The following is a 15,883-nucleotide window of genomic DNA, read 5'->3' as shown; positions in this document are numbered from 1 at the left end:
AAACATTCTTGGTATACAAAACCATTTAAGCAGAGTCTTGGCAGGTGCCACTGAAATTAGGACATAATATTATTTATGGGGTAAGCACTATATGCCATTGGGTATGCCATTCTGGAAAATTCTCACCTTGATAGTGTTGTCTCGTAGGCCACTTACTATCTTCTGATCATCATATTGTAAACAGTAAACCCCTTTGCTTGTCTCACTTCGGCAGTGGATTCTCTGTAAACTGTGCCTTCCACACCGCCAGTTTGACTCTATTGTCTTGAGGAGACACAGGAGAAAAAAAGAGAAATAAAAATAAAGCATAAAACTGTCTTCCTCCCTGTTTTTTTTGAGAAGACAGCACGTACTTTTATTCGCACCTTTTCCTGCAGTTAGGCTCATACAACGACGTAGTGTTCCAGAAGAAGCAACACACATGGTAAAATCAATTAAACATGCAAAGGCCTGGAAAATCTATTTTTTGCTAAGCTTTTCTGCATTGTCTGGAACGATGAGGGACAAGTGAGCTAAAAAGTATTTTCTGTCTCCAAGTCTCTGGGATTCAACGAAGGGAGAGTTTCAGCTGAGCTTTAGCCAAGTGCTTGTACAACCCTGCCACAACAGTACCTGAGCACCTCTTCTGCCATTAGGAAACTGCCAGAACATGCTATTTTGCTCACCACTAGATACAAGGCAACAGCGCCAACTTGCTTCCTGTTTCCGTGAGTCTTAGGATTGCAGTCTTTAGCTATGTACTTTCTCCCTGGCTCAGCTCCTGATATCTTCCCATAGTATCCTATTAGGTCTCATCTGCACTGGGCAGAGCAAAGCACGGTGGAACAGAGAACGTCAAGATGGTACGGTGTTGTTGTGACACCTGATATGCATGTTGTATAGACTGCTGACCCTGCGTGAGGTGGGGGGTTGGACCAGATGATCTCCAGAGGTCACTTCCGACCTCGACTATTCTGTGATTCTGTGATTCCATTTTCAAACAGCTGACTGAGCAATCCAACTCATCCTCTAAGGGAGTGATGAAGCCCTAGGACCTCATGTAAGTATCCCAAATCTACAAACTCTAAACAAACACAAACACATCATATTTAATGAAACCAATTTCAAAATTTCAGCCTCATGAATAAATCGGGGAGATTAAAAAAAAAAACACACCTGAAGATGTTTCTTACCTCTATATCCTGTATAATTTTGGGGTAAAGTGCTCTGTAGAAGGAGTTGGGTGGTGCAGTCCCATCAGGAGGCTTATTTTTAAATAGGTATTGTCCCCTGGAAGACAAAGAACAGTCCCACTGAACACAAATCTGTTTCAGCATTTTGGAGAAAGGTCTTCCCGACATTTTACAAATGGATAACAACTGTTGAAAAGCAGACACAGATTCTTATTCACACTTAATTTACTCTGTAAGACAGGATGGTTCCTTTTTCTGTTTGCCCTGCAACATATCTGTGTTTCATTCAGACACTGATAAATTCACGAGAAAGCAGTTACTAGTCACTCAGGGAAGGGAAACATATTATCTATTTTGGACATTAGCCCCCTTAACTCAATAGGAGGTGAGAATGGCTCACGTCCACAACACACATACCCTTATCATATGTCACCTTGAAAAGAAAATCAGCAAAGGAAATGAAAGAAGCCAGGGAACCCTCAAAATCACTATGCATTCAAGGCCAGCTTTGATCTGTATTAGCAGGAGCAATATCAGGTTTGGTACATGGACATTTTACTGCTACTACTAGATTTTGGTAAGCAACACTCATTTGCGGTGCCTTCCTCATTTCAATACTGATTTGGAATACTCATATCCCAAGCTAGATTTTTGCTACAAAAAAAATCCGCAAACGGCAATCACTACCTGCTGTGTAAAAAACTTTAATTCCTCATCCTGAAGTTAAGAAGCCACCAAACACGGTGTGGAAGCTAGTAAACCCCACCATGGGCGTACTAACTGCTGTTCTGCCTGGCAACATGCCTCACAAAATGGAGAGAGGCACAAATGCCTCCGAGTGTAATCCTGGCATCAGAGGCAGAGAGTTTACACTGGGCCAGCACCTCGCTTCTCCCTCCCTTTCTCCATTATGGTATAATTAATTGTTCAATACTTCCTTGTGCATTTCTTTCTTGTCCTTTCCAAATGGTATAGCTCAAAACTCATTTGAGAGACCGTGTATTAGCTGTCCTGCTGTACTCTGGGCAAAATTTGAATTAGAGAAACCACAACAATGAACCAAAGCTGTTAATTTATAAGGAGGTAGATAAAATATAGTACTGAACAAACAAAATAACAAATGCTCAAGAAAAGCGTTTTGAAATAAATTATTTTAGTTACAATTTGAGAGAGAGCTGCTTTCAACTTAGGACAGAGGAACCATCTGCATTTTCAAATACAGTGATCAGCAGCCACTCACATGTGGACAAATATATGAGAGGAAGAGGCACATGGATGCAAGCAAATCACTCTGTAGATGGACCCTTATTCACTGTGATCTACTGTGAAGCAATCTGGAAGTTCATGCAAGAGAATTAAAATTATTGGCCCAGGGAAACTGAAAATATTTCAGAGATATGCAGAATACCTAGGGCACATCCTGGATGACCTGGGATAGGTCTAGGACAACCTGTATATGAGCCTATCTACATGAAAACCTGTCTATTGTTTCCAACTATACTAGCTGACCTAATAAAAGGTCTTGGCTCTACCTACAAACTACGCCTTGCTGCATGTACAGTCAGTTGTTTACAGTTCAGCTAAGGAATTGCTGGAACTTCCATGGCATCTCAGTGACTGATGAACTTCAGCTCTTCCATAAAATAAACTATTCTTTGCAGTTTTTGATGACTGGCCAACTTAATCAACTATTCAGATGGACATAACAGCACCCAGATTTTGGGCTTCTGTTTTTATTCTTCTCTAAATCTGTGTAACCCTTACTGCTCCCTGTCAAGTTGTCAGTGAAGGCTACCGTGTTGCAGAACTGGGTGGTTTCTGCTGTACACCACAAGCTGCTAATGCTGAAATCAGGCAGCCCATGTGCCGAGCTACGTGAGAAGCTGTAAGCAAATAACACCAGTCATCTATCATTCTGAACTGTCCACCTAGTCACTTCCTTGTGCCATTCACAGAGCTGATTACAAGCTATAAAGCTCCGTATGGCAGAGATGCAATTACACTGTATATTTCTTGTCTGCCTCTCTTAACCACCCTGCCATGCCTGCAGTTATATCTTCCAGAGCTAACCAGAGGGCAATCTGAAAGAGACTGCATGACTTGCTCCAGTTGTATCAGAACAACCTCCAGGACACAGTGTAAACCTGAGGAAGAGGTGCAGTAACAGGTTATGAGTCCCCTTTGAGACGAGAAGCAGGATTTTTTAACTGTTTTTTTTAGAAATAGCATGTGTCTGTAAGACTAGTAAGATGTAATAATGTTATTTCTAAAATTTGGAGGGAGCAACTTCAGAACTATTAGCTATTATCTCTGACAAGCTGCAGAGAATGGGTGAAGTTCCAGAGAACAGGAAAAAGACAAATGTAGTTCTTTTATTAGAAAAAAAAGGRAAAAAAAAGAAAAAAAAAGGAAGAAGGTAGAACCAGGGAAGTTGTGCACTGGCCAGCTCAACTGCAACAGGTTGGAGGTCCCAGAATATACAGTCAATTAGATAAGCTCCTAGAAGATGACAAGATGACAAACAACATCCAACACTGATCAGTACAGAATACATCATGTCAAACTGGCCTAACTTCTGTTTCTTCTATGACAAGGTTGTGATATTATCCTAACTTTCACAGGGCTTCTGACACTATCTCACAGGGTGTTCTCCTAAGTCAGCTAGAGAAATACAGTCTTGCTGGAAGTGCTCAAGGGTGCAAACGCAGAATCATTTATCAGTGGTGCACTTTCAAATGGGAAGGCAACTGGGGTCTTGCAGGGGATCTCTCCTAAACCTGCCATTACAGAGCATTTTCATTAATGACCAAGAATGGAACAGGGACCACATTTATTACTTGGCCAATGACACTAAAGCGGGGAGATGCTACAAGCATTTTGGAGGTCAAGATTAAACTCATAATGCTCCTGATAAAATGGAGAAATATTAAGAAATGAATAGAATCTAATTCAATAAGGACAAATGCAAAGTTCATGACTTAGTAATAACATAAACATGCAAGATGAGGAACATTGGCCAAGTAGATCTTCTACAAAAAAGGCTGTTAAAACAGTTATATAACAGTATTATACTACTGTTGAAAAGAAAAGAAAAGAAAAGAAAAGAAAAGAAAAGAAAAGAAAAGAGAAAAGAGAAAAGAGAAAAGAGAAGAAAAGAGAAGAGAAGAGAAGAGAAGAGAAGAGAAGAGAAGAGAAGAGAAGAGAAGAAAAGAAAAGAAAAGAAAAGAAAAGCATATTTTCTACCAGAGAGCATAAACTGGAGTGTCCTCCATAAGTCATGCAAAGGAATCCATTCCACACTACCAAACTCTGGTGATGCCTCAGCAGATGTATGTCCAGCTGACGACATCATCCTCCAAGAATGGAGTGGGCTAACTGGAGATGGTTTAAACCAAGTAAACCAAGAATGACAAGAGGACAACAAAACATAGAAATAGGAATAGGCTTCGTGCATACAATACACAGGAAACATGATTATCTTCAAACTTGTAAAAGACTGCTGCAAAAAAGAGAATAAGAAACTGTCCTCTGTGTCTGTGCAGGACAAACAAAATGGGCTGAACTGCAGTAATAAAGACTGAGCCTAGATTTTAGGAAAGTCTAACAGAAAGATAGTGAAGCAGTGGAATTGCTTCACCAAGCAAGGCACAGGGAATCTCCATCAGTGAAAGTTTTTAAGAACAAGTTAGACAAACATCTGGGATGACTTAGAAGAAGTTGTCTCTGCCTTTGGGAAACAGGAGAGACTACCTAACTTCTCAAGGACCTCTTTAGATTTACAGACTTAAAACAATACAGAGCAAAAGTCCAAAAGAGAACAAGGCACTAAAGGGGATGTCAAAGTTAACAATGTCATGGTTGTGGTTACTTTACTCTTTTTATACATATTACACTACTGGAAGGAGATCAACAGAGTACTTATTTTTGAAGGACATTTTATAATTGTGATTTACTTGCTTTCACTTCCTGAGACAAACAGCATAACAAAATTAACCATGAAACACGAGTCTTTGTTTGCAACTCTGTATCTTTTTCTTTTTAATAGCAACCAAAATGCCTGAGCTGTCATTTTTATCTTGTTTATGAAATATTCATACCCAGCTTCCTTTCTGCCAACATCCCAGGGACACCCTTGGAAAAGAAAATTATGTATTAAAGGAGGTACCCCTGAGAGGGAAAGTTCTAATGAAATGTTAACAGAGCAGCTTCAAACTTGAGTGAGACCCACATTCTAGTAAGGCTATTCCAGATGATTATTAACTAATCTATCTGCATTTCTAAAGTCCCCTATTCTCCGTGGTACCTACCCTCAGCTTCCAGTTTGAAAATTAAACAGATATCTAATAGTGAAAATCTGCTGAGGAAAACAAACAGACCTATCAGGAAACAACTAATTCACAGCACATGCTGCCCCACTGCCACCCCTAAAAAAAGCTACTCTGCTCTGAACTGCTGATGAGTTTAGGGTTCCCCTGGGGTGTACACAGCTTCTTAATTTGAACCGAATGACAGCTGGGTGTAAAAATCTCAGTCTGTATATCTCACTTGTCACAGTGGGATAAGAGCATGATCAGATGAGCAAGGTGAGGAAAAAGCCCCCAAATTGCCTGCATAGCCACATAAAGCCCTTACTCCCCAACCCCAGAATTTTGCTGTAAGCAAATGCCAGGTCTGGAACCAAAAATGTTTCGGGGTGTAAGTAACCCATTTCAAGCATGGTCTGAAACACACAGCACCTACTGTCCTAGGCAAGGACAAAAGGGGTGAAGACAGACGCAGTTCCCTCACCATCCTCTCCTCTCTGACAACCCCCTCCACAGAGAGTCTGTCCTGACCATTCTCTCGATCAGCTTCTTCCACAGCATGCCATCCGACGTCACCCGGTACCACTCCTTGCACACCAGCTCAGCAGCACACAACGATTTGGCATCCAAGTAGGACAGAATGTTCTCGGCAATGTGGTCCAATCCCCGAGCTAGGGGAGGGAAAAAAAAAAGCATTATTTCTGGGGAGATAAGCAGTTTAAAAGTACTCCCCTTGTCCAGTACAAAGATACCCTCTCTTCCCTATGCCTTTCCATCTACTCTTCTACATGCAGAGCTGGACCAAATGCACAGAAGAGCATTTGCAGCTAAGTTCAGGAGTGAACAGCGTTCTCCAACTTCCTTTGGATATAACACAACAAGTCATTAAAAATAATAAAGAATCCAAGAAGTCATTCCAATCTATTTCGATGGGTTTTAGCACTAGGGGGATATTCTATGGATGGCATTTCCAACTCAGCGACGCAGCCCCCAAAATCTCTCTATATTAGGACCATTTCTCATCTCACTGCTACAGCTGTTCTCATGTTCCAACGGCTCAAAAGCTGTTTTTGCTAAAGCAGTAGCTTTTAAACGTAATGAAGAAAAAAATATATATTCCCAATGTGTGCCCTGAAGGGTAGTGGTACCTTTAGACATGGGGGAGGGAAAGATATGCAGATGCACAGGGAAGTGGAAAGGGAAGAAGAGGCAGTCTAAGGAGAAAGTGAAGCAGGTTTGCTGGTATCATATATTTTGGTGGGTGGAGAAAAATATGCACAAAAGCGGCATCATTTGCAAATATTTTCCAGTTCGAATACCAAGAGTGGCTTTGTTTCAACATGGCTGGAGTAAAATGTAAGGCAACTGGGTAAGAAACAAGCAACCAACCACAATTACAGGGCATTGGCTCCATAGTCTGGTTAGCACCTAACAGTACAATGTAACTTGAATACCTGGGGGCCAGCGAAGGTCACGCTATGTTACTTAGACTGGATGGATTTATCCAGTAAAAATCTGCCCTTACCCACTCAAATTTTATCCCTAGCAAGACTTCAGAAGAATAAGATGCCTATTAAATGAGATGCCGCATGAATACAATTTCTCTTGGAGGCRGTTTAATTCGCAAGTGAGACACACAGAGTCAAGAGATTACCTCCCTTCACAGGTCAAATTTCAGAGGCTTTGTGGAAGTTGTAGTTCAGACCCCGTCATCCCCAGGCCTAATGTTCAGACCAACCAAAAAGGAAGCATGGCAGATTGGTATTACATGCATCTTCCCTCCTCTTCACATTTGGAACAGAGTTAAATGCACCTTTTCTTGCTTTTAAAATGACAGCCTCAAAGACAAGGCTCAGCTTGTCAGTGACACAGAAGGAAGAAGCGGCATATGCATTTTTACAGTCACATGGCCATACTTCAGCAAACACATACTGAGGTGTAATCAGCTGATTTTTATTAGAGTTCACGAGASACTGTGGGCTCCAATCTTTGTTTTTTCATTAACCAACAGAGCTCAAAATTATCTCTCCATGCATGAAAACAAGAGAATTTAGCATGTCTCCTCTTACTCCTTCCAAACATCCTGTGCCTTCRTACAGCCATTTTCAAATACATTTATAATACTCTTTGGGTCAGCCTAGCATCTTATGCTTCCATTCACAAACTGCAAAAAGCATGTGAATGATATCACATGCAGTCACAGAGTGGAGAAAGAGGCCTGATATTTCTTATCTTTATAGATGCAAAATTAGACGTCAACCTGCAATATAAAAGCATCAGCAGCCTTTATTATGTGTTTAATCTAAAAAGATATGTACATTTCTTATATAAAACTCTTAAAAAAGAATGCTTGGGATTTTAGATTGACATTATGGCAATTCACAGAAAGAGAGAGATGATGTTTTGGTGAAAAACTGGAATTTGCAGGACTTCCACAATTCAGTTGGAGGGATAACAGTGTGGACAATCATGTCCTGCTTCCCCACCCCGATACACTGCAGTCCTGAGCTTTTCCCAGTGGGTGGAAATAGCCTATTTGCTTTCCCACTCTGTGTTGCTTCAAAGTGGCGAACAGACACGCACCCACCCACCAGGGCACTTACAAATGCCCACCCATGTGGTATTCATATTGGTGGCTTTATGTAAGCAGTTTGGGAGCAAAAGTTATCTCATGTGGGGAATAGATTGGTGGCATAAAGGAAGGAGGGCTGCACTACATAAACTGGGCAGAGTAATCCTCACCCACAGCTCTGCCTCTGACCCACCTGGCCTCTGTGCACCACCAGTAGCTGCACTTGAAATCTTGCTGCTGAAGGGTGGATTAAGTATTTCCATCACTGTAAGTCACCCTTGCCATTGATCCTAGACCCTTCGCAGAGAAGGAATACTGCTGTTCTGCCCCCCCTCACTCCCCTTACGGTGAATGAAAGGGCAGAGTTATTTTGGCCCAGCTACAAACTCAAATTTGTTATTATGTTTCTTAGGAACAGCACAACTCGCTCAGACATGTATGTCCTGGAACATCACTTCCTTAAAAAAGAGAGTTTCCTTTCACAAAAGGTTTTGCTAAACTAATGTGAAACACAATTAGCCCTTCAGCCTTCCATGCCAACTTATTCTAGTGGTACAGTACAGTACCGACTCTTAAAGAAGTCCTATGCAGCTGGAGCTGAATGAACGTTTCAGTTATTTCACACGTGAAACCCTTACAAAAAATGACTTTCCTCATAAAAAATGTTAACTGCTTAGAAATTCTAAGATGAGATCATACTTTTTAGAAATGGAACAAAGTTTGTTAAGTGCATGGTTAATCTGTGTTGTTCAAACAACCTTAATTCTGTCCAAAGCACTGGGAAAATAACCTGAACCAATTTTACTCTGTATTAACAAAGCATGTCCATGATATATAACTACCTGAAATTCTAGTCATTCTGTGGGACAGTGCTAGGAGGACAGAGACAAGATGCATCAGGATTTTGGAGTAATTTTATTGCTTAATTTACTTGAGGGGGAGAGTAGGAGAGAGAATGAAGGTGTAAAAATGAAACTTGCTGAACACATGAGGTTTTGAGAAAGCTACAAAATACTTAAAGAGCTTAGCTTATTTTAGATTATGTGATTTAATTCATAATTCTAGGTTTAAATAAATGCTTATACCTTCCCCTTTCTGTTCTTGAGATCTTTTAATTTTAAAAAAGCTTTCAATAATACCTTGATGACAAGGGTTTCACAGTACTTACAAACTGCACAAGCATGAACACAATTCCCTTTTCCTGTTACCTTTCCCTTCCCCTCTGTTCCCCCATGACATTCTGCACCTGTCTGACTGCAGAGCCTGAGACGGTATAATTCCTTGACACTCGTTTTCTTCCTTAAAACYATATTCACTAGGACATCAGCTCTTCACAAATATGCAAATTGATTCACATACATTATTTAAGCACACTATTCCCACAACTGTTCAAATACTCAGATATTAGCTGCCTAATTCCTGTCTGTTTTACATTCTGAGGAAGCCAAATTTAAAGATAGAGCTACTTGACAATTGTGAAAAACATACTAACAAACACAGCGTGTCAGGGAAATTTTTGGTGCCTCTGAAAATATTTCTAATGTTTGCCCCAAATTTTCAGGAAAAAGCCTGAAAGATGAACTTAAACAAGGGAGAATGAGATATGTTGGCTTGTTTTGATGGAGTTTTGTGGAGAAAGACCTGGAAAAATTGTGTATATAATTATGTGTATACTTCAACTTTAAAAGTGGAGAAACCAATGCCCTTTCAAACACTCTCCATTTTTCTGAAACAGAACAGCTTCACAAGTTGTAAAGCTGCTCTAAGTACATGAGATTATTGCCATTGGACTACTAAAAACTCACATAAAGCAGGTACTTAACATAACTAAGATTTTTTTTTAAACACTAGAATAGCCATTTGATTACTGGGCACAATGAGCTTAAGAATCCAGAGAGTCTATATATTTAACTTCATAGCAACACTCCTGTAGCGCCTTTATTCTTAGCAAGATTCACAACTATACATGCTTTTTCCTCTTCCAGCCCTAGATTTTATATTTCATGTTGAGAAAACCCTTCTGAAGAAACCAAATGACTGGACTGAACGCAGTGTGGGAGTTCAGCAGTTCTCCAAAGGCGTCCACAGAACAAGCTTTGTGCAAGAAACAAGAGGCAAAAACTGTAGCACTTCTTATTCAGGTCCATCTGAAACGAAGGGACTAAGCCATCGCAATGCTAATCTATTAACTATCTATCTATCTGTCTATAGAGGCATGATCTAATGGTCTGAGAAAAGAATAGAGAGCCAGGAATTTCTCATTGGTTCTGAAACTCTATTGCTGTATAAATTTGAGTACGTTTTATCTCCCGCTGCTTCAGTTTTTTCATCTATGAGACAGGAACAGTACAAAACTGCATGTATGCTATTTCATGTATGCATTCTGGGAGATTCACCCAATGCCCTATCTGAGAACAGCTAGAAAAATATTCTCAATGAAAAGCTCTATCGAGGTGCAAAAATATATATATAACATTTCTGTTCTTTGATCTGGTATGTGTTGTTCTACGTTGGCAATTCACAGAAAATCAAATCAATGGTTTCGGGAAGGTATTTTACAAGTAAAAAGAAACAAAAAAAAAAGGGGGGGAAAACCTTGCCTGAGTGACCAAAAATAAGAGTAGCTTTAATTTTTAAAACTTTTGTTATTCATGCATTGTTATGGGTATTATGAGTACAACCATCTGCCCTGTGGCCTGTGCTGTGTATCCTTTGCATACAGATTAAGATCTATCACTTCTAGCCAAACCATGTTGATATCAGATCATGCCTTGAAAGACGGTAAGAATACTAAGCAAAATATTACTATATTTCATACTGTAAAATGTATCATCTATTTTGCAAACTGATTGTAAAAGAGAACTCTTCAGCAGGCAGGCCGGAGTCACAGAAAGCCAAGCAGAAGTGTTTTCTGAAAGACAGAATGGAGACTCAAACCTTCCTCCACTTGCAGAAATACCTGGCAGTGCAGTGATGAAGTCCCTCTGTAACATGGGTTTGAGGTATGAGTTTATATGTCCGTGCTGGTAGTGACACATCTGGGAGATGAGGTGCTCCACAAACTCCACCTGGTCAGACTCAGACCACTGTTCAAAATACTTGACGCAGAGCTCCTTCTCCTTCTCATAGCTTGCAGACAGTTTTCTTTGCTTGGGCACAATCATACTGGAAGTGCCATTGGCAAGTTTTGTCTGTGAAAGGGAAGGAGAGAAAACCCAAAACATACACATGAAAAGAAGCTCAGGCAGTTTTATGATTTTGGGGGGAAAATAACAGAAGGAAAAAGCTTTCCGATATATAAAGTTGGCCGAGACCATGGACCCCACTTGCTGCTGTCATTCCGCGTGCAGCCACAGCAAGCCGTAACCTTTGCAGGGCGACACAGTTGCTCGCACCAGAGCTGCACGCAAAGGACTCTGGTTAGATGGGGAACTATGAATGGCAATTTAATACTCACAGAACTTTATTTACATCTTACACACAGTAAAAACGCAGATGGATTCCTAATGTACAGTTATCAATTACCTGAATGCACCAACAGAAAACTGCATTTATGTTGTTTTTCTTCTAAAGAATGGACCGCTGCTAAAATTAATAGGAAATGCATGAAATGGGTAAGAAAAAACTAAATAGCACTTCTTTTTAGTATAAAAATATACCTTAAGGGTAAAGCCAGCTGAAACACACCCTGATACTAGGTACATACTTCTTTCACAGAATTAAAGATCTTAAACTTTCTGAGCACTGTTAAATCTTGTTAGAAGGGCTCAACTCAGAGAGAGTTTCCGGGACATAACAAAACACTGACATTTCAATTTACTACTTGATAGCAAGATATAATTTCTGCTTTTTAAATGGTTTAACTGGAAGAAAAGCACAYATTTTGCATTGCAAGTCTATTATTTGTCCAAGCAAAATTAACTGTTTGCTGGGAAATTATTTTTTCCCCATACCAGTCAAACCAATAGTTTGTATTAAATGGTAAATAAATGCCTTTTCTATTTCTTTCCAAGATTAATTATGCCTACAGGCTCCCTTCTTTATAATCTCAATCTAAAAATATATACTATGGGCACACATTTAAAATAAGTTTTGTAGTGTTGCTGCAAAGAGGTATCCAAACAGCAYTGACCCCAATAATTCTCATTTTGCTACTGTAGATAATTCCCACGAAAAACATTCTTTATTTCACTGCAACAGTTTAACACCAGACAGCACTGTTACAGTCAATATTATTAGATCATTTTTACTTACAAAATACATTTAGTGGCTCTCTATTAATTATCAAATAATTAAAAACAAATTACAGAATCAGAATATAAAAAATATATATTTAGGGATGTCATATTTCTGTTCTGTTCTGAATGTTAATTTTATGCATCAATCTCATCAGGGAGATTTTATTGACTTTAAAGGAAAAAATGAGTACCTAAACCTAGATACCTAATTATTCAGTATTAAGGCACAGATTAATTCATGAGTTAGAACAACTAGTGAGTTGTTTAGAGACCACAAAAATTGTTTTTCAAAACTAGGATTAGAATGCAGAAATTCCTCATTTCTCTGGAGGAAAGAATTCCTGTACTTCAATACCTCCCCTACCTGATGAAAATTTTTACACTGGAACACCAAAAACATTACAACTTTAAAACCTACTTGACTATTCATTTATTTTCTATTTTATGTTTAATTTTTTAAAGAGAAAATCCACAAAACTTAAATATTCTTTCCAGCACTTCCAGCAGAGCTGGAAAGTCTTTCTTCTGGTAGAAAAGCATAGTAATTAGCTGCCATTTTTAAGAATATGTTTTTTCTATTTCAGTGTTATGGCTCGAATTAAGTTTCTCTGAGATTGCAGAACACAGATATCACACCACMAGTGCTCAATTGTGCATCCCAAGGTTTCCAACCTTACTTTTACCCCCCTCCACCCTCCCCTCATTTCCCTGAGTGTGCAGTAAGACCATGTTAGCAGAGGGCTATGACTGATAGCAGAGCTGCACTATTTCATTTGGTCATCACATAGACAGCGCTGACTGCAAGCGAGCCATAAACCCAGTATCGGGCAGGAGGAAAGAAATCCTCTCTCTCGGGCCAACTATTTATACAGAGAAATCTCTAAAGGGACAGTGGGAATGAACTCCTTGGTGAGAAAGGTTGGAGTCTTCCTGGCAAAGTCCACAGTTGGCAACAGCCTGGCGTAAAATGATTACCGGTGGACTGCACTGAACATCGGCCTTAAGGGACGTTCTGGTCATTTCGGCTGCAGTTAAGCTGCACACAAAACAGAACCCCCCCGAAAACGCTGGATTAAGACAGCAGAGAGATGTATTTTACAAGCTTGATCTCATTTCATTTCTCATTTTGTCTGCCGTGCAGCCAATCTCACAACAGGCTGTCTCAACAGAGCATTTTTTAAAAACCTATACCTCTGCCTTCTCATTTGAGGGATTGTGGTGTTCAACTAACACGCTGAGCTGGGAGCAGAGGAGATAGCTGACGGGCAAAGATCACGAAAGGGGCKCCTGCTTTCACAGAACGGCACGGCGCTCTAGCCCTACACACCTTGCCTCCGACCACCTGTCTCCCAAGAAACTTCAGCTTCCCAATAACCTCTACAACTTCAGTCTAGGGTATCCAACAGAAGCTGCAACATCTGCAAAAACCAAGTAATGGCTTATGTATGTACAAACAGATGGCTCAGATGGGACAAGCCAAGTCATTTTGCCTCAATCACAAGTGAATGCAGGGCCCCAGGGTGGGAAGGATGAGTAAATTAAGAGTACATTGTCCAATGCTTGTAACAGCCCTGGAAGGCAACCTCTAGGTTGATTTAGTGGATCTACTCACTGGCCACATTTATGAAAAGCGCTGTATGTGTCACAGTGTGTACGTCTAAACTAGTGGACAGGGGAAACTGTATTTTTTTAGGTCCGCGTGTATATTTTGGCCACATTCTGACCGTGTCAGCTTGAGACCTCGATTGTATCGTTGCCTGCCCCAGCTTCCCTTTGAAAGGAGCAAAGAAAGCAAGCAAGGAGCCACAGCATGTGCAGCAGGTCTGTGACCAGAACGACAGGGCGGACCCCCGAGCACACCCGTTCTGCAGACGACACAACACACGCCTCACTCAGGATGTCTGTAGCTACAGTTAAGAACAAAATTCCAAAATTTCAGTTTGAAGATTCCTGAAAATCCACCAGGGGGTTCAGTGAAAAAGGCCTGTTATTAAAAAAAGCAACAACAAAACAACAAAACCAAGCCTCTGTATTATTAAAGCGTGTCGGGGGGTAATGGTTACTAGCAGTAAGAGAATCGATTTGGCTTCCTGAGAAACCCTGATGACTCAACCATTCTGATCCACTGCCTCAAGTTCATGACAAACTATCTCAGAACAGGAACAGTAACTATTTGCTGGAGCACGCAATAGTCTACAACCTCTTCCCTCTCCTGAAATAATAACCAGGCCTAATCTGGAAGCAGGAGAATTGTTACACATGCAGTGCATACAGCTATATTAAATATTCAACTGAATCCACTATATACACTTACACTTTTTATAAGCCTCACTTGCAAAAGTGGCAAAGAACCAGAAGCCTCGGTAGTCTGTCACCCTGGGAGAAAGCCTGGGCACAATACAGCAAACTACCAACTTAGATCAGAAAAAGCCGTTCCTGCTTCCCTTTCACAAAGTCAGGAAGGCAGGTTTGGCCCTGTAAGTGAGGGCTCAGAGATGTCCAGGATGGCTCTAGGCAAGCCAACTCATATGCAAAAACAGTATAGGTGTCCTCCTACGGTGGTGTACCTGAGCTAGCAAGCCATGCCAGGAAACCCAGGGGACTGACTGCCGCAGGTTGGTGCTAGCTCAGGGATCTATGTACTATGCTCCATTGCAGCCCATAATTACAAGACCATTTCTCCAAATGGCTACATTTAACACAAAGCACATTTGTATGCCCAGTGAAGTAGAAGAGGACTAATATATAAAGGACTTTAATCTAAATAATGGTTTGCAACTATAGGAAAGAGTAATATTTCAACATAGATAAATAAAGCCTGGATAAGTCTACTGCTCTGCGCAGAAAACAAAACAACTCTGGTATATCATAGCTGTAACCCTTATATGACAACGAAGGTTATTTTTACTTTTGTTCAGTACAGGGGACTAGGTATCCTTCTACAGCACAGAAAAGAAACAAGCAACAGCACAGTTCTCTGATTGTAATACAGGTGTAGTGTTTCCCCATCCAAATTAGAAGTTACAACTTTTATTTATTTTTAAAAACACAATGTCCTCTAATCGTGGCAGAGGATTTGGTTAAGGGACTTCTCATACTGCGGATGAATTCAGATTATACACTTCTTGATATAAAAAGACATCTCTTTCTCTTAAAAGAAAAGCTGTTTCCTTCTAGAAAATCAAGAGTGGCGTAAGCAATCCCAACAAGGTTTGGGACCTTCTGAGCCTTCAAGACATCTTCATCCTGGAGCTCTGGGAAGACTGAGAGCTTAGACCACCAGCGCAAATTTCTCAACTGAGTTTCTCTCAAGGCAAAAAGAAGGGACTTCCTTTTGACATCCTAGCACCAGCAGGTCACCCTGGGCATCCTCCCCTCCTTCCCATACTCACTGGGACTACAGGTTCTGCCTCAGGTGTCTTCTGATGCTTATTTGCAACTGCAGCATTTCACCTCTAACTGCTCACACTGCCAGTCGTGGTTAAGTCACTGATCTAGACAGAGCCACCTTAACAGGAATTTTGGATGGGTCTCAGTGAAGGGGAGGAAAAAAGAGGACATAATGTTTAATTATAAGAAATGATTGAAATAGGCACA

The 15,883-nt window shown here is 40.5% G+C and overlaps 1 protein-coding gene across 18 annotated transcripts in view; it reads right to left on the bottom strand.

The window, feature by feature from the left end:
* The window catches only part of BTRC (beta-transducin repeat containing E3 ubiquitin protein ligase), a 119,689-nt gene that overhangs the window by 14,910 nt on the left and 88,896 nt on the right, over positions 1 to 15,883 (bottom strand). For all 18 annotated transcript variants that reach the window (XM_026069509.1, XM_026069513.1, XM_026069512.1 and 15 more), the window contains 4 exons: positions 11,008 to 11,239; positions 5,961 to 6,147; positions 1,173 to 1,269; positions 127 to 264 (listed from right to left, as the gene is read on the bottom strand). In XM_026069509.1, coding sequence (XP_025925294.1) covers positions 127 to 264; positions 1,173 to 1,269; positions 5,961 to 6,147; positions 11,008 to 11,239 — 654 coding nt within the window. The remainder of the gene's footprint in view (positions 1 to 126; positions 265 to 1,172; positions 1,270 to 5,960; positions 6,148 to 11,007; positions 11,240 to 15,883) is intronic.

The sequence above is a fragment of the Apteryx rowi genome, unplaced genomic scaffold (assembly GCF_003343035.1).
Source record: "Apteryx rowi isolate R43461 unplaced genomic scaffold, aptRow1 scaffold_3, whole genome shotgun sequence".
Lineage (NCBI taxonomy): Eukaryota > Metazoa > Chordata > Aves > Apterygiformes > Apterygidae > Apteryx > Apteryx rowi.
The sequence above is the reverse complement of the archived record's forward strand: the minus strand, read 5'-3'. Positions and strand labels throughout refer to the sequence as shown.